The following is a 19,615-nucleotide window of genomic DNA, read 5'->3' as shown; positions in this document are numbered from 1 at the left end:
ATAAGAAAAAACTGCTACATATTTTAGGATTTATATTTTGTGTATGGTAGCGTCCTAGAGATAACGAGTCTAACTCATTTAAGTAAACAAAACTACTTTAAATACATAACCACCAAAACTTGAAATTAGAGACAGAAAAAAAAAGTTCAGTACCCCTTGCTTACTTCTTTCTAAACAGAATATTAATTAAAAGATAGATAAAGAAAAAGTCTCCAATACTAATACGTATGCGCACATAGCCTTCCCCACACAAAGCCTCTTTTTTGGAGGTCATGTGGTCCAAAACCCTGACCAAAGCAGAGCCAACCTTCAAATCTGACCTGATTAATTATATTAATATAAATAAATAAATACAAATTCTTAAAGTGGAACTCCTCAAAGAACTGTTAGCAATTTTAGGTCTCTAATTACATTTTAAATAGACTTTTCTTCTTATTTGGAGGAAATAATACATCAAGAGAACAGTAAATTATAGCCACAGTACTTGTACTTTTGACTAGCAAATGCACTCTTACTATAACGTAGGCTTCAATTCATTGATGTAAAGACAGATTACAGAACAGTCGTATCTAAACTACCCTGAATTATCATGTTGACTCACAACTGAGAACTTGTATTGCCTTAAGGTTACTGCTCCCTAACAATAAGTACTCATAAACTTATGCTGCTACGTGACTTTCTCTTTAGCTCTTTGACTCACTCTTCAAAACAGCTGTACCTCCAGGGAATTCCCCACCACTCTGTGGACAAGATAACGAGGAACAGAGATTTATAGAAAATAAAAGGTTTACTGGGCATCATGGATCAGAACAGGAAAATTTTAGAGACATGAGGCCTATGCGATAAGGCGATCTGTGCTGTAGTTTCCTGGACAGCTATATACTTCAGATACCTGCTAAAACGAAACTGCAGGGGGGAGGTTTCCAGGTGAGTTTGTGCATGCATTTAAATAAAAAATATATAGCTGTCCTGGTTTTGGCTGGGATAGCGTTGATTTTCTTCTTAGTAGCTGGTACAGTGCTGTGTTTTGGATTTTATATGAGAATAATGTTGATAACACACTCATGTTTTACTTGTTTCTAACTAATGTTTACTCTAAATCAAGGACTTTTCCGTTTCCCATGCTCTGCCAGCGAGCAGGAGCACAAGACGCCGGGAGGGAGTAGAGCCAGGACAGCTGACCTGAGCTAGCCAAAGGGATATTCCATATCATGGAATGCCATGCTCAGTATATAAACTGAGCCACCTGGGAGCCACCAATCGCTGCTCAGAGACTGGCTGGGCATCAGTCAGTGGGTGGTGAGCAATTGTATTCTGTGTCTCTTGTTGGGTTTTTTCCCGTGGGTTTTATTACTCTCTCTCCTCTTTGTTGCAACTATTATTGTTGTCGTTATTTTTACATTATTTCCATTATTAAACTGTTCTTACTTCAACCCACATTTAAGCTTTTTTCTGATTCTCCTTCCCATTCCAACAGGTGTGGGGTATGGGGTTGGGGAGTGAGCAAGTGGCTGCATGGTACTTACTTAGTGGCTAGTGTAAACCACGACAATACCTATACACACGAACACACCACATGAAATGAGCTCACTCCTAATAATTTGCTCCTTCAACAGAGGGCAAGCCACTTACAGATGATTAAGAGATCATTGGAGGTCCCTTGTGTCAAAAAATGAGGAAGGTACCTCCCAAAACTCTGGAATAACTTCTCCCCTCCACTCTTCCCTCCTGTACTTTCAGGCAAGGCTACAAAAAGCCTTCACCAAAACAGAACAATGATGCTCCCAAAACATAGCGCGCACACACACACACAAGACAGCTGAGGGGTGTGTGTGATACACAGATAAACTGATGCTGAAATAGAAAAATCACTTGCTGACAAGTCTTTGGATGAGGCCAAAGAATAGCTGCCCTTTTGAAAGAAGATTAAGGAAAGTCCCACCATAACACCCTAGATCTCTTCAAATCTTCTTGGTAACATGATGGAACCAAAATAAAGCTGTGCTTACTAACTATCCATCCACTTTGCACCACACTGAGGTCACAAACACAAAAAGAATATCCCCATAACCTACAAACTCCATGAGGTACTTCATCATTGCTAGAGGATTTATCACAGACACCTTTAAGTAAAAATTTATCAAATATGCACACAAACTAAGGGACAATGCCAACCATTTCAGAAAGAGAAAACAGTAAAATCAGAATCAGAATGTTTACAGGGAAAAGATGAGAACATATTTGTCTGTATCGGGAAAAATAAATTTCAAGTCAGTTACACTCATTATGAACTTGAAGGACAAGAAGGCTGAGAGAGAGTTATTTGAGGACACACACACAACTGACCACCAGAAGATTCTTTCCCCATAGAATACAACTGCTTGCCAGCAACATCAGTAAAGACCAGAGAAAGAGCTCATTCCTTGGGAAAAAGAAAGCACTTCCCCTCCTTCGGGATTCCAGGAGTTGCTGTCCTGATTAAAAAGTTTATGTCTACAGAATAATTATTACAATAGAGGGAATTTCCTCTTCGAGCCTATGACCCAAAACATAATGATGGTAGTAACATCGTTAGAATCTACAGATTGTGGCCTCTCTATCAATGAACTTAATTCAGTTTTTGGGTAAGACAGCTTCCATGTGATTATAAGCTTTTTCCACAATTCGCAGCACCTACAGTAAAAAGACATTATCTATCACCTTAATAAAGATTAAACCCATCTAGCTCCTTTGGTTTACACAAAGCATTGCTCAAATCTCCTTAGTCCTAACTCTCCCCTTTCACTCTTTCAGAACCGTTTAAAAACTCTTCCAATGCAACAGCAGAAAATATAACAAAATACATAAAAATACATTTCCAAGTTCTATAGCAAGCATGTAAACATATCCTAAACTTTTTGGCAGTCAAGGAATTATGTTTACTATGGAGCAAAAAAACCTGCATCAGCTGCAAGAGGAAAAGTGCATATGACTCAAAAAAAAAAAAAAAAAGGAAGGAGAGAGATATGTAGTTAAAGATGGAAGCACCAGGGTTTTCAAAACAGGATGCCTGCAATTTATCACCCATATTTATATTACAAAAGCATCCACCAATACAGACAAATATATTTATTTTTAAGATAGTTGATGAAAGTAGTGTATATCATGAATAGCATATGTAGCAAAATCCAGAAGCTTATTCTGGTGTCTACATCATTTAATTATAGCCATGCAACATTACATTGATGAACTAACCTGCAGACACGGGCAGGAAAATACAGGTTCTGCCAGGACCGACAGAGGTATTTAGAGTGATCAATAACCCGAATCCAGTCTAATTCATCCATGGACACCTCAATGTAGTAGGAATAAGACCTATGGATTGTCAAAAAACATTGGTTAGAATACAAGCAGCCACATTTAAGTATTCAGTTTTAACTTTCTTCTGCATTTTCAGTTGTGCTGAAAAGAAGGCTATTTGTTCCTACCAACAGACTTGTTTCTAATACATCTAAAAGGTACTCCTATTTTCAAACTAGCTTTGAAAATAAATTCACAGGCAGTTATTGTAAGACAGGGATGTTCAACAAGAAGCCACCATGCACTTGTACAGTTGCTAAAACATCTCTTTTGGAGATATTATTCATGTCTCCCATGAGAAAGATGCAGTTAAATGGCTGGCAATTTAAATGACTAGAAGTGCACATAGGTTGGAAAGGATCTCTAGAAAAAGCGAGGACAATCTTAGAGCAAGTTCCTTAAGGCCTTGGCTGGTAAAGTTCTGCACACCTCCACGGGCTGATATCCATAACCTCTCTGGGCAAACTCTTCTGAAGCTCAGCTACCCTGCTTTGAATTCCTTTTCTAATATTTAATAGGAATTTCTCCTGTTGCTTGTGTCCACTGTTCTATGCCCTCTTAGCACACAGCTGTAAAGGAGAGTCTGGCCCTATATTCTTCCATTAAACAGGTGAAGACAGCAATAAGTTCCCCATTCTAAGCCTCCTCCTCTTAAAATGGCAAGTTCTCTCAAGACCTCCTTGTACATTGTGTGCTCAGGCCCTCATTATCTTGGTGTCCTGCTGAACTCACCCCAGTATGTCATTATCTTATACTGAGGAACCCACAAATGAACAAAGTACTCCAAATGCTTCCTTTTCTATTTATCTTAGACAGTTGAGCTGCTGGGGAAAAAAACCCAACTGGTAGTTCCGGTACTGTAACTGATAAGAAGCAAAAGAAAGTCCAACTGCAAACTTGCCTCAGAAAAAGAAAAAAAATCGTGATTACACAGAAAGAAACTAGATTCTAGACCACTGTACCCTCAGTATTTATGAGGGCAAAAACCCCTAGAGTACAGGTCTGTCTTGTTTGATAGTCTGCCAGCAACAGTGGTTTGTTCTACAAATTTCAGAGGAAGGGCACAGGACACCAAGCAACAGAATTTTTTTAATAAGCTGCCCCAAGAAGAATGGGTTTTCTCTGAGTTTCAGCAGCTGCTGATTAATGCCTTGCAGATGAGGGGTGTTTTGCTAATCACAAGCTCTCTAAAAACTGCTAAAGAAGTCCTCATTATTACTATATCTCTAATACTTTTTCAAATTTTATAAAATTGGTTGATAACTGGTTTGTAAATTCAGTTGATCTTATGGGACAAGTAGCAAAATATTGTATGAATTAGCTCCTTGTATCTCCAAAGTTTTACTTTTCAATGTTTCCCAAAAGAATAGAGGAAAAGCATAAATTTCAGTTGAACTGAATTAGGAGAACTTACTTGAAACAATTAAATAGCTAAAAATTCACGCAGTCTGTTTTGAATATTTAATAACTGTAGTTCACATGTGTAAATATTTTTGTTTATGAAAATAAAAATCAAAATTAATAAAACATTAGTACACTGTTCTAAAGTAACACTGTTTAGTTAAGAAAACAAAACGCAACTGTTTTGCAATTCTAAACTGTTAGTCTGGAAGTAATATAAAATTAATCTTTTATCAGAAATGTAATAATGTGTTAAAAGTATAAGCAGCTTGTTTTATTGTCTTTAATAGAAAATTGCTTATTAATATCTGCATGAGCTGCCTACTAAATTGTAACATTTTTGTCATGGCAAGTTATAAAATTAATATATTCAATTTGTCATTGAAAAGAGCATTCCAATTTTCCTACTTAAGCAGTCACTCAATTGTTCAAATATATATAATTTGATCTTTCATGCATTCCCATAACAATCTAATGTAGCTAAGCAAAAATTGGCCAAGGCATCCATGATAGCTCATACTTCATCAGTCTCACCATGAAATGGCTTCAAGGAACTGCTGTATTTAGTTGGTAATTCACATTTTAAATAAATTTTACTAACTCTGAATTATTGTCGGTGTGTTATTTCTTAACAATGTTGATATATTGAAAAAATCTGTATGAACATTTCTTCAACGTCTGGAATATAAATATTTTAAAATTATTGTTTCTGCAAAGGAACTAGAAAATTGTTTTTAAAACTAAAATAAAAGCAGTTTAAAACTAAGTGCCAAATAGAAAACAATATCATGTAAACCTTCATTAGTAATATAAATTATTTAATGAAGACACAGAAAATAAGTTAAAATATCATAAGTTAGTTTAGTATCACAAAGTATGTTTTGGTATGTAAGTGTCCAGAACTGCATTTAAAAAACAGGTCGTTTTCAAATAAAACTTCCATTGTCATCTCCAACACTGTATCATGCTGCTTCCAGAAAATATTTAATTAATATTTCACATTGATATATTTCACCAGTACAAAACACATTACCTTCCCTTTTTATATCAGCTTAGCACCTACCGACTATCCCTGTCCCACAGGAGTATTCGTATGTGGTTGATTATTGAAGGCTGGCCTAGTTTAATTTCAATTCCAGAACGGCAGTCATCATCGATCGGGTGTCGAGAGAAGCCATGATCCAAGTCATAGTTCTGAGTATCCCCATCCAATAAAGCAGACTTCAGCTCCCCTTTTACAACCTGTGCTCCATACTTCATTGTTGCAATATTTTCCCCTGGTACTAAGAAGAAAAGAAAATACTTAATTTTTACTCTGTCATATCGCAAATTAGATGTTCTGAACATCAAGTGTATTAGGTCATAACAAAGATTTATTGATAGTATCCTTTCTTGGCCACAAACACATGCTCAAGGGAAAAAAAACCAAAACAAAATAAAATGAACCTACAAAGAGAGGCATTTTAGAAATTCTGCTTCTTCCATTTCATTTGATGCCCCCTAAGTCTGTTACAGTAATAAGTAGTGATAATTTACTACCATGTAGTATCTATACTTCCGGTCCCCTTCATGACTTTACAGAATTGTATTAGACCTTCCTTATTCAACCATCACTTTCCTCCTGGTTTTAAAGTTTTGGTGTATTTAGTCTCTCCTTGTGACCAAGCTTTCATCATACCTCCCATCATTTTTTTGCCCCTTTCTTTCCTTCCACACACCCCCTAATTTCAGCTGTTGGTCTCTTTTGAGTTTGTGGTGGTGGGGTTTTGGGGGGCTTTTTTTAAGTGGAAAGAAACTAAAAATCACATAAAATGTTCAAGATGTGGATGCATCATGAATGTGCAAAGTGGTATATGTGCAAGGTATTTTGGTAGCTATACAAGCTTCTCGTACTCTGCAAAGCTAAATGAACCTGACAGAAAACTTTTGGCTACCTGGGCTCTGAACCAACACGGTGAAGCAAGATTTTATGCCATAGTTCCACAGTAATAAACCTGTTACATCCTAGGAACAGATCTTCCATCAAGATAACTGGGGATAATGATCCCTAACTCCAACTACAAAACAATACATTGATGAACCAGCCTGTTAAGAAGATATTTTTAACATTCTTGTTTGAGGAGAGACACTAGAAAACACGATCTGAAAGTTAAATGATGAAAAGCTGCCCCTGAACTCTTCTGGCAGGTTGGCAACAGAAGCATCAATTTTAACAGGATGTGAAGTTTAACATCTAAAGAATGGAATCTGAAGTGGTAAAATTTTAACTATATTGTAGTACTACTACATAAAACCATCAAATGCACAACTGTGAAATTGCAAGTGGTGTCAATGTCTCCACAAGAAGTCCCAAGAGCCTGAAGTAGTACTAAAACAACACAGAGATTTGATTCTCTAAAAAGCTGCAATTTTGACAAAGCTAGAAGCTTTGAGATTAAAAGCATATTATTATTGAGACATGAATATGCAGAAAAAGTCAGAAGATATCATTTAACTTTTTTCAAATTGATCTATTGCACCGTCAACAGAATGTCTTGCATGACAAGACTCTTAACAATATCCTAATATTAAACTCATATGTTTAAATATCAGTATCTAACTTCAGACAGAGAACAAAGGGAAGATGCAGTTCTAAGCAAGCAGTTATTTTCAGGGCTTATCACACCTGACTGACTACAGTGCACTCTCAAAGAACGCAGTCCTGGTTTCGGCTGGGATAGAGTTCATTTTCTTCTTAGAAAAGGTTAAACCACAAACATTCAACTTTATTCTTTGCTGCGGGGCCAATATTCTCTAAAAATCACCCATTAGACAGCAAACTAACAGTATCTTTCTAAAGCTCAGTGCTAGATACTCTTGCTGAACTAACAGAAAGCACAGACAAAAGTAAAACAAAAGGCTTCTCTCACTTTTTAGACTTCCATTAATATGGCTTTGGAAGATTGGTTTATACTATTTGGGCAAGCATGTAGAGAGGAAGAGAAAAATCGAAAGTAGTGGAGAAAAGATGAAAATCTCCATGAAGCAGAAAAGTCACCATCAACATAAAACAATTTAAGTATCATATATCCCACAGCCAATGAATTTCTATTTTTAATGTTTTTGCAAATGTTTTTCTATTGAAATAGTACTTCCTCCAGGAAAACACAGTTATTACAACATTCATGTTTGAACAATATCTGAGATACAAAGCAGCAAAGTATGTTGACTAATATTATTTGAGGAACAAAACATCAAGAACAGTATATAGTAAGATATTTCATTAAGTAAACCTTTTAAAACACGTAACAATAGATAAAACTTCAACACACAAATTAACCATGTCCTTCAGACAACTAAAATCATTAAATAAGAAAACAAACAAACAAGCATACATAAAACTTGATGCTTACTTAACATGCCCCTGTAGTTGAGGTCCATGTCCCGACTCTCAGAACGGATCTTAATGGCATCTAGGATGGCATCAGGTGACAACAATCCAGAAGGTCTTACAACATTTAGTAGTTCTGTTAGACTCATTAGTGGCAAACGCACTGCTTGCATGATTTCAGCATGGTCTTCCTTGGGGTTATGTTTACACCAATTCATCAAAGCTTGGAAAATGTCCTTCTCAGGAGCTGCAAATGAGTCCCTCAATACAATACTTAGAAGAGCAGCCTGGAAAAGAAAAAACAGGGGAAAAAACAACAAAGGAAAATTAAGAGAAATAAAATTAAATATATTTTTTAAAAAAAGGGGAGTTAAAATAAGGCAAAAATTAACAGGTATTTTAACTTGTAGTCATTAAAAATAATCTCCAAAGGAGCAACTAACTGAAACTGTAGCTTTAGTTACTTATGCAAGAATTCTAGAATTCATCATGTAAATAACAGGTAACATTGCAAAACCACTAGGAGAAATAAGTCAGACTTGAAATGTGAAGAACTATTCAAATAAATTTAATCCCAGTTACTACTTCAAATTTACTTTGGAATTTACTTTACAATTTAAGTAGTGATTTGGGGATTTGGTAGTACAGTTCAAAGCATTCCTTTAAACCTAGGCTGGCATAAGAACACTGATAAGAAAAATAGGCTTGGAATTGCCTTTTTAAACCATTTCTTACTACCCGAGATTCCCACCCCCTGACTCTTTCTCTCTCTCTCTCTTTTGGTACCAATTTGGAATCAGCAGGTAAAAACTTCAGTGGCTCTTACTCATGCAGAAAACCCACTGACTGCAAACTGAGAACAAAAAGATCTGAACAGCTTTTTGATTGTCACTTAGCTAGCAGAATAATTAAAGTTTGCCCAAGAAAAGGATAGATCTCTCGTATATATACCAGGACTGGCTATATGCTTCCCAATGAATAATGTTTGCTAATTTCTGTATTGATAATACGCTCTCAAAAGCTCAGATTTAACAAACTGCATCTGAAAGAGCACAGTAAAGAAAAAAAAAAAACAGAACATTTTTTTCCCTACACAACTAGTAAGTCAGCAGAGTGTTGCCTTATTCAATGAACTGACCCATCACAGCTTTTCAACTGAAAACACTTTAAGAAAAATAATAATTAAACCATCATTCATTCAAGATGCTCTGCTACTTCATGTGAACACCACTTGAAAACACTCTTTCACTATTATGTCCAGCTCAAAGGCCACTCCAGCATAAGTGGAAAATTTCATGTCGTAGCATAGCTTGACTCAGGCACAAATATTTACACATCTCACTACAACAAAACCAACACACACAAAGTACAAACCACCCAGCAACAACATATACTATGCAATTTCAGAACATGATGTCAATCAGCAATATAAATCACAGCAACCTCCAGAATGGTTTAGCTTACACAGTAGAAAATCACCCGTCACTGAGGCAGCCCATGTCAAGAAATTAACAGAACAGAGTATCTTCTACTATCTTCAAATCTTTGCTTTATATCCCCTGGGTAGCATTCAGAAGCCAAATTATATTATTTCAAGAACGGATGAAAAAAGACAAATTAATATTTGATTGCCTGCTCCCACCTTTTAGAATACTCCATCAGATTTACTTTATTCAGCTATACTGACTGGTCAAAATTAAACGCTAAACCATTCAGCACAGATCACCAGGATCTGCAGTTCAGCTTGGCTTGAACTGTGAACATTTCTAACTGTCACAGTTTTACCAGTATAACATGATACCTCTTAACTAGCATGTAAACTTGCATTTGGTTTCCCCATTAGGATTTCATCATGAAGATGTACACAGATTAAAATTAACATTCCTGCAGGGAAAAAATGCAAACAAAAGATATACCTTAGAAAGTGACAGGAAGCCTTCACTGGAGAGCACTTCTTGCGCATTTCTGTCCATGAACATACAGCACATACAAGTTAATTTGGGAAGGGAGTAAAGACTGGCAACATCAAATGTCATACAGACATTCTGAATATTAAGTATTGTGCAAAGATACTCAGATGTGGAATCCTCCAGTTCTGGGAACCCATATTTATGTGCCAGGCTCAGGAAGTCTAGGAGAACCTCCTCTTTCTCATCTCGTAGCGTAGCACGACCAGTGTAAATATATTTCAACAGCATGGTAAATGCTTCTGCAGTGGTGTCCTGAAGAGGGATTTCTGCTTCAGGCTGAGATTCTCTCATTCCACCATACAACAATGCTCTATAAGGAAGATAAAATTTGAGAAATTTATATCCTAATAAAAAACAGGCAAAAAATAGAAAGAGAAAGGAATAAATTACTATTTACAGCCAGGGGAATAAAAGGGAAGATGGTTTAAGAATCTACAAAAGAAAACCCCTTCTACTTGCCATTTAAAGTGCAGCTCTGCTCTGAAAGCAGCTGCACAGGAATAATATTCTAATGCATCATGGTTTTATTCTACACAACTGCTCCATCTCTACTTTGAACAATAGCTTGTGAAGCATAAACTGAGATATGATTCTCATACCTTATTTTTTTTTAATATAGTGAAATCAGCAAGAAAGAAAAAAATTAAAAACTTTCAGAAAGCAAGTGAAAAATAGTTTGCCACTGTAACAGCAGTGGCAGATTAACAAATATCAGGATTTCTTGATCCTGTTGATCCTCTATTTCTTACTGTAAACCCAGCACATAGCAACTCTGATGAAATCCTGAATCTGGAAAAAAAATCAAAGTACTCACAATTATTTGTTAAATATGATAGACAGTCTGAACACAATTTGCATTAACACTTCAGTTTAGTTATTAGCTTATCACTCTGACAAAATTAACTGGAAGATTAGCAGGAAGTTTATTAACTCCATCTAGAGTGAAAAATGCCCATCTCTTAAAAAAGTTGGATTAGTATTATTCCTAGGTTTAAGATATATGTTCTAACTTGCATCAGCCAGACCTCTTTAAACACTCAATTCCAACGCATCAAAATCAAATTTTCTAATTGAGTATAATCCATAGAAGCACAACATCCATACTCTGAGAAATCAAACCAATTTTACAGCAGAACTTCCCTGTTCTGAAGTTATCTTTCTCTTAAATTTGCGAAACTACCTTCAAAATCCAATTTAATGAAGGTCAAAAGAGTAACATCATGACATGGTATTTATCTTTTTATATTTGGACACAATGATTTGAAGTGCTGGGAAACATTCACACAGAAAAGGTCACACTCAATGGACAGATGATTACACCCTGAAAAGTTCATAGAGAAACAATGTTTATCTTATCTGCATGAAAATTTCCTGCCAGCCCGACAAAAAGCCATACTTCACCTGAAATAATGGCACCTAGCAGCCAGGATCACTCTGTGTGCCGGAAAACGCTTCTTCTCCACAATAAAGGTAACGTCACTATATTCTTCCCCATTCATCAGAGCGCCAATATGCTCTGACAGAATGTGAACGTGGTCAATCTCACCCACAGCTGTGTAAGGACGAAGCGGATGGCTGTTACTCATCTTGGAGGGATGGTGATACTGGTAGCCTAGAAGGAAAGAGAAAACAACCAGTATCACAGAGGGCACAAATATTAAAAAATAGCAAAGATCAAGCTGCAATTACCAAAAAAGCAACTAGTGTAAGTTACCATATATTACAAGAAAAATTAAATCAAGAGGTTTTCTATTGAAGTTCATTTATAACAAGATTTGATGCAGCTTCTATCAACAATTCTAGCCGACAAAATATTGCAGAGAATTCTATCACCTTGTTCTGTCAATCCATTTATTTAAAATAAAAAGATTTCAACAAAAGGAATTAAAAAATAGATTATTTTAATTAGTTACCTTTATAAAGCAATTTTATCTGAATTAAAATGTACATAAACTATAAAGAAAAATAATTAGACCGATTAAACATAGTCTTAACTCCCAAGTCTCTACCAAAATCAGTGACGAGTGAAAAATGTTCTTGCAGAATTCAATCAATTTTCCAGAAACGGGAGAAAATAAACAATCAGGACAAATTTTAATAAATAACAGACAAAGTCTGTCAGAGAGCAAGGCTTTACAATGTACAATGCAATTTTCTTACCCTTTCCACTCAGTTTTCTCGACACCTTCTTGTTCCCTCATATACATAAGAAAATAAGCCCCCTAAACCCTCTCAGTCATAAAAGTAGAAGGCTGTCCACTAACATACAACAGAGTAATGTGTTAGTCATATCTCCTATGGAATTACTGTGTCGCTTCTTAATTCACTAGAGATTTTAGTTTTGTTCGTTTTGGTTTATTTCAGCAACAGAGGCTTTCTGTAGTCTCAGTGGCAAAAGTATCCACAGGAGAATTTAGGTCTTAAATCAGCTTCTATTGTTACACTTTGGTTTTACTTTTAACTAAAAAGAGGCTGGCTATTTTAGATAATAATCATTCATATTTTCAGAGACACCTTCTGTGCCCCAATGACTAGCCACTTTTCAAAATAGGCACAACCCGAAGAAAGATGGTGTAGCATGAGAAGCAGGAAAATGATGAGGCCATACCCTGCACACAGCTAACACATTAATCTTTCAAGTGAAATATTCATGATCCGAATGCATTTTTAAGCTATATTTTTAAAGTATTATGAGAAAATACACATCTGTTTCCAGTAATTTCTACCCCAAAAAAGAAAAGAACACACACGCACATGGGGTTAGGTATTATTTGCACTTTTCTAACACCTGGAAATACTTAACCCAAAATCAAGATACTGGAGAAACAGTCCCAAAGAACTTTAAAATATATTACTTTAGTTTAATGATAGAAATAGGTAGATAAAAATAAGAAAATAAGATTTGAGAAAAATACAGCATACTAACTTGATAATACAGATCACAGCAGAAAAGGGAACAAGCCCCCAGCTTTCCTCAGGTTGTTTCTGCTACTTGAACCAGAAGCTGCGTGCCCCTGGTATGTAGCCATTACAGCATGGAACCAGCATTACTGGCTGAGATACAGCAGACAGCCTAACCATGGAGACAGAATACCGTGCAGCCACTATTCTTACCCTGACGTGAAAGTAAAATAAATTTTATGGTTTTTCATAATAACAGACCGTTTCTTCTATTTGCACTGGTTAATTCACAATTAGCTAAGACAACTCTGCACTGAAGAGTTCAGATATTTACCACAACATTATTATTTTAAAGTTTATAAACAATAGTAAATTTTAAATGCCCTCAAAATATAAAGCCTTTTATTACACCAAAAGAGCAAACAAAAGGATGTATTTGTTATTCAGCTGCAAATCTCAAGCCCCAGTACTCCTCCAAGACTTCTGTATCTTACACATCTGTAACTGCTGTTGTTGATCTTCATTCACAATAGTCAGGCAACCCAACTATGTGCAAGTTACGTGCACATTATCAAGCAACTCTGTACCATCTGTCTTCTGCTAGTTCCCATTTTGATTTATTAGGGAAGTTGATGTATGATACTTCACACATGTACAAGTACAAGCACATTTTAATTTTAAAATCCTACATCCTTCTTCTTTGTTTCCTTCATCCACTCTTACCTCTAAAAAATAAGAGCAGGTATTGTCTGCATAAAAACAGACTCTAAAAGTGGTAAAGATAAGGGAATGCCACCAGCTGCACACAAAGTTTGCTTCCAGTAGCTGTGGCTGTTGGCACATGCCAATAGGGTGAAAAGTTAAAGGGAAAATTGTTTCCATTTCAGGTTAAATAAATAAAATCAAAATGACACTTCCCTCTCCAAGGTACATAAACCTCTCACTAAACAAGGATCAGTGAATAGAAGAGGGCAAAGTCTGAAGTGTGGACACTTGCTAATAAGCTGATGGTGCCAGTTCTTATGAACATCAGGACCCTGGTCTACAGCAAGCGGTGAAAGTAGAAATTTAGAAATCCCTGTGTGTAAGCTGCAAAACAGATCTGTTTTGATCTTTAACGCTCTCCAAATTGCTAGTACAATGTACTATTCTAAATTGTCAGTCTCAAACAAGAACGCACTAGTCACAGGGAATACAGGCCTCAAAAGATGGCTAAAAACCTCGGGCTGAGGAGACTTTCAAAAGCTTGAATGACACGCACTGTTGGAAACTGGAACTTTATGAAACTATGTACATGCCTTATATGTTTCCTGTGAGTAACACTACTATATTGAAGAAGGGCTCAAACTCATTTATTTATTACTATGCATTCCCAATGCAAGTTTCATCTGTATTGTGGATTTTCCTTATAAAGCAGCCCAGTGAGAGCAGTCCCTTTAAAATACAGAATCAAACAATGCGTGACTTCAGATCTCCCCAGACTGGATTCGCTAATGGTACAAATTCAGTCAGGCTTTGAAGTGATCGGCACATTACTTGTTTGAGGAAGTAAAAAGTAATATACTGCAGTTGTGGCAAGGTGCTATGTGCTCACAACTTCCCCGTATAGCTAAACATGTATTTTTCTAGTTGCAACTCAAAGCATTATTTATGATTAAAAAAAAGATGGCTGCTGCCAGGAGCTTGGCAAAACCCTTCCTGAAGATCCCTCTGGCATCTTGTGTCATTAAACAGCATCACCTTTTCAGAGAATACAGATGTTCACTCTTCCTAGCAAAGGATACTTAACTTGAGAAAAAAAGGCCAAGCCATTTACAAGCCTTTTGCCAGCACCATAACCTATTTCCAGGAGGTATTCAGAGCTAATTAGCTGTTTCAGGAGTCAGCTGCTGCAGCTTTGTTCTTGCCACAGAAATAAACAAAACAAAACAGTACTCAGAGTCTGAGGCACCACCAAAGCTGCCATAATCTCAAAAGGCATCTGTTAAGTCTGAAAGCATACAAATCACTTCTGTCCAAGACTCTATCAGAAGACAGGCTTCTTGGTGGCCATCTTCAACAGAGAGCTCATGAAAAATGTGGCCTTGTATTTATTACATAAGGCAATATGCAGTATTACACAATGTGTGTCATGGCTAGAAAAACAACACCCCCTCCCCCTTCAGTTTTCAGCTTGCTATATTTCTTTTTAGTAAGTAATCTGTAACATGTCACAGCATCAAAAACATGATCTAAAAAATGCAGAAACACCAGCAAAACCCCAATGACATCTTTGCTAAACAACTCTCATACCAAAGCTGCAATAAAGACCAGTACTCAGTCACTTCCCTCCCTCATTTGGGCTATGACTAAAACATCCTCTCCGAAAAGCAGTGCTGTTTCAATGAAACATAGAGGAATTGTTGTTATACCAGGCAGAGAAAAAGGAATTTAAGACATTTTTCATGAATTATTTTGATTTTTTATATATATAAAATAAGTGAAAACTGTCTACATAATTGGTAACACTATTGATACTTTAGAAATAAAGGCAAGTGAACAGACTATTCATAGAATTTTAAATTTTATGAAATAAGCCTGGATTAAGAACACTGAGCAAATAATTTCATACCCTTGAAACATTCCATTCCTTACATCATCTAGTTGCAGCTGGCAAGATAATACAGATTTTGTCAGAATTACACAAAGGAAATTTTCTTAAATATAATTCTCCTACACCACTATTTTATTTAGAAATAGCAACTGGTTCTCAGTTGACTGGAAGGGATTTGAGTAGTATTTCAATTTTTTATAATTCACTACTTCATAAAATGTTTTTCTGGGCTTTAAATAAATTCCAGATAAATATTACTTTAATTACATTTTCTGTTAACAGTAGACTCCCAGAAGACGGTATGACAGTAAGGCTACTGTATAAACATGAAATTGTTTCAAGTCATATGGTTTGGTTTTTTAATGGATATACACATCTTTTTATACAAAAATACTTCATTTTCATAATTCTGGTACAACAAGATAACTTCTCAGGAAACGGGTATTTTTAGTAAATATTTCAACATACACTGAGTATAACCCAAATAAACACTTTCAGCCTGTTGGAACCCTGCCTACAGAAGCAGCTTATTTGTATTTCTAAATAACTGTAATGAAACTGACTAGGAATTTTGTAACAATGTAACAGAATGTAAATTGTAACAAAAGGAAAATAAAAACACTTATTCTGATACTTAGTATCCAATAATAATAATAACAAAATCAATGCAGTACAAGTGTAAACATACAGAATGAAAGGCCAAGTAAATGAAATTCACAGAACTTGTAAGTTTCATCCCTAATGTTAAAAGGAAAGCAGATGTTAAGTCCCCTTAATGGTAAATAAACACACCATTGAATCACAGCAGTTTAAAAAACGATTTAGTACCAAATGTTTTGACTTAAAGCATATGGGAAGTCCTGCACTGCTCATCTGCACACACATTCCCATTACTTAAATGTTCTAGCGCTAACATTTTACATTCTGCTCAGAGACATATTCCTCTGATAGAAGAGGAGGAGTAAGTTTAGCTAGGTACAAGGAACAACACACTAAATGCAGATTATTTATTAACACACCTATAAAATAGGCATTAATGCACTTGATACAACCTGGTTAAAACTGCATACAATTAAACCTTTAAGTTAAAGTCTCAAGAAAACGTGCTGGTCCACTCACCACTAAAGCTGTCTGAAGATCTACAGTGGATGTAGCTGGTAGGCAGATGACCAGCTTCCTGAAAATTAGGGTTCTTCGCCATTCTGAACAGCAGATAGATTGAACAGCAAGCTCATAGAAACGCTATTCAACAACATCCAGCTGCACAGCAACAACTGTACCATTTCCTGAAACAACACATGAAATATATACCATTAGAAACCGGGGCACGTAGCCTATGGCAAAGGTGAGTGAGATGTGTATTTCTCAGTTAAAATTTTTGTGGAAATAAATTCTTTAAAAAAACCCTCCATTCTATGGGAAAACTTCTAACAACGTTAGAACATAGCATTAGAATTTTTGTTTTAAAGGCATCACCATTTAATTTTGACCCTTCATTTTTTAACCATCAAAATAGTTGGTAACATATTGCCATTCATTTTTTCATTGTAAGCCACAAAAATTTCATCCTGACATTCTTGATATTAACGTCCCTGAGAATACCATTCTCCTACATGGGTGTTCTAACTAAACCAGGTCTATACAAACTCTATCATACGCATTTTATTTCCTACACATCCAGTGTTCCCTGAGTGTTCTTGCCTAGCTAAAGGTTTTGGGGGGTTTGTTTGATTTTGGTGGTTGTTCTTTTCACAGTACTTAAGGCAGCTGCAGGTCTTTCTCCCGTGCAAGCCTTTAATTTTGCAAACCGGAAAACAAAACAAAACTGTAGGGTGAGGAAATACAGAAATATAGAGGCTTTATTTGTTTAAATACATAACCAACATGAGTCTCTTTCAGCAAGTATAAATTATTGTTATTCTTTCCATCATACCCTCCAGCAGGAAAAATAAACTTTATTTAATTTGCTAAACAGACGATACCTTGATCTATGAATTCTCTCACAAACAACACTCTACTCTCTTTAAAGTATATGTTCAGGGGAACAAGGGAAGAAAAGGAAGAAAAAAAGCATTTTTAGGTAGTCTCATAAACTGGAAAGCAACCACATCTTAATCCAGCAAACTGAAAACAGGTATGTGACAACAAAGATCTCCTGGTGTGAGAGAATAACATGTGATATATAAATATTTGTTCCTACAAATAATGTACGTTATCAAGTTGGCTTATACTACTAAAATATATGCAAAAGCCATTTATGGAAACTCTTGTGGGTTGGTGTTGTTGTTGGGGTTTTTTTTTTGGTTTGTTTTATTTTTGAGTGAACAGATCCCAACAGAACAGTATACTTCAAGCACCTGACTTACAGATTCATAACAGAAGATGTGTGAAATACAGCTTCATTGTTAGCAGGCTCAAATTAAATCTTAAAACACATAGAAAATTAAGTGATTCCAGCACGGGGCTTTGTCAGGGTTCTCTGTGCTGTGCTTTAAAAACAACGCGAGCAAAGAGCATCGCTGGGCAAGCAAGATTACAAGCTAACATCACATTATTTATTTTTTTTAGGTCTGATAATATGACAGCTTCTTCTAAGTCGAAAGTAATTCCAATGAATCACGGCAGGGCGTAACTTGCTACTTAAGTAACTACTTAAGTAGTAAGAGCGTAGAAGAACCTGTGAAAATACCGTACGTGCTATCGAGGGGTCAAAATACTGAACTAATATAGGGAAACGTTCAGAAAAAGCCCCGACAGAGTCCGGCCAAGCGGCGGGGACGGCAGACGCGAGGCGCCTCACAGCGCCGGGGCAGAGCGCGGCCGAGCGACAGCGACCGCCCAAGGTCGCGCCCGGGGAAACCGGGGCCGCCCCCCACCCCACGCCGGGAGACGACCCCGCCCGCGGGCTGCCCCCGCCTCGCCGAAAGCCGCTTCGGGTGGCCGCCCCTCATCGCCTCATGCGCCCCGCTGCCTCCCGGCGGTCGGCGCCGCCTCGGCCCGCTCCCGGGTCGCCCTGCCGGTGGGAGCCCCCGGCGGCAGCACACCGGCCGGCCGCCGAGGGGCTGGGGCCCGCCGCGGGGGAGGCCTAGGAGCCGCCGCCCACTCATCGCGATCCCGCTCGGCAGGGGGGACGGGGATGCGGGGACGCTGAGCCGCGCCCGACCGCCGCCCTCCCCCGGGACTCACCGGCCCCACCGACGACGAGGCCTCCACCCCCTGCCCCGCCGCTGTCTCTACGTCAACCAGCGCGCTGACGCCACTTAGCAACCGCGGCCGTCCTCCTGCGTGCTGACGTCGGCCAGCACCCGCGGGAAGGGCGCGGAGCGGGTCCGGCGGCGGCGCGCGCTCGCCTCGGCTTCCGTTGTTCCGCTCGCGCGGCGCCCGCCTTCCGCTTCCGCCTGCAGAGCGGGGGCGGCCGGCGGCAGAGCGGCTCCTGCGGGCCGGGCCGGGCCGGGCCGGGAGACAGCGCTTGGGCGGGGCCGCGGGCGCCTTCGCTGGGGGAGCCGCAGTGCCGGGGCGGTTGGGAGGCCGGGCTGCCCGCCGGCACCGCCTCGGCGGCAGTGAGGGGCGAGCCGCCCTGCGCGCGCCCCGCGAGGAGGGGAACCGGGGGCGCTGCGCCGGCCCTTCACGGCTGCGCCCGCCCGCTCGCAGGCGGCAGTCGCCCCGGCAGCGATGCCCGCGTTTGTAAGGGACCGGGCACCGGCCCAGGCGGCGGGGACAGTTACCTGCCTGGCCCTCGCCAAACGGCAGCTGATGTTTCACCTGCCCCGTTGCTCCCACCTGCTGTTCCTGGGCTGCGTGCACAATACGCGTTCCCGTTGTCCAAGTGTAACGGGCCGCTTCCCGGGCCCTCGCCAAGCGGGATGAGGCCTCTGCGAGGGGAGCACGGGCTCGTCTCTGCGTGACCATTAATTTCTGCTGTGCTGCATGAAGCTACAGTTAGGCCCTCTGAGTGGCAAAGTGCTACATGCTATTTAATTCCATGCTTTAGTTAGCAGAAATTAAATGTTGCCTCGAAAGAAGTAAAAATTGCGTTGTCCA

General features: G+C 38.5%; 1 protein-coding gene across 1 annotated transcript in view; it reads right to left on the bottom strand.

Moving 5' to 3' along the window:
* BTBD9 (BTB domain containing 9) overlaps positions 1 to 18,902 on the bottom strand; it is a 126,657-nt gene extending 107,755 nt beyond the window's left edge. The window contains exons 1-7 of the mRNA XM_056356760.1: positions 18,761 to 18,902; positions 16,694 to 16,860; positions 11,482 to 11,692; positions 10,027 to 10,390; positions 8,133 to 8,397; positions 5,804 to 6,023; positions 3,235 to 3,354 (exon numbers count right to left, since the gene is read on the bottom strand). Of these exons, the coding sequence (XP_056212735.1) occupies positions 3,235 to 3,354; positions 5,804 to 6,023; positions 8,133 to 8,397; positions 10,027 to 10,390; positions 11,482 to 11,692; positions 16,694 to 16,775 (1,262 nt within the window). The 5' untranslated portion in view covers positions 16,776 to 16,860; positions 18,761 to 18,902. The remainder of the gene's footprint in view (positions 1 to 3,234; positions 3,355 to 5,803; positions 6,024 to 8,132; positions 8,398 to 10,026; positions 10,391 to 11,481; positions 11,693 to 16,693; positions 16,861 to 18,760) is intronic.
* Positions 18,903 to 19,615: the final 713 nt, after the last annotated feature.

Source organism: Falco biarmicus, chromosome 12 (assembly GCF_023638135.1).
Source record: "Falco biarmicus isolate bFalBia1 chromosome 12, bFalBia1.pri, whole genome shotgun sequence".
In the NCBI taxonomy this organism is placed as follows: domain Eukaryota; kingdom Metazoa; phylum Chordata; class Aves; order Falconiformes; family Falconidae; genus Falco; species Falco biarmicus.
This window is presented reverse-complemented; position numbering and strand designations above follow the sequence as displayed.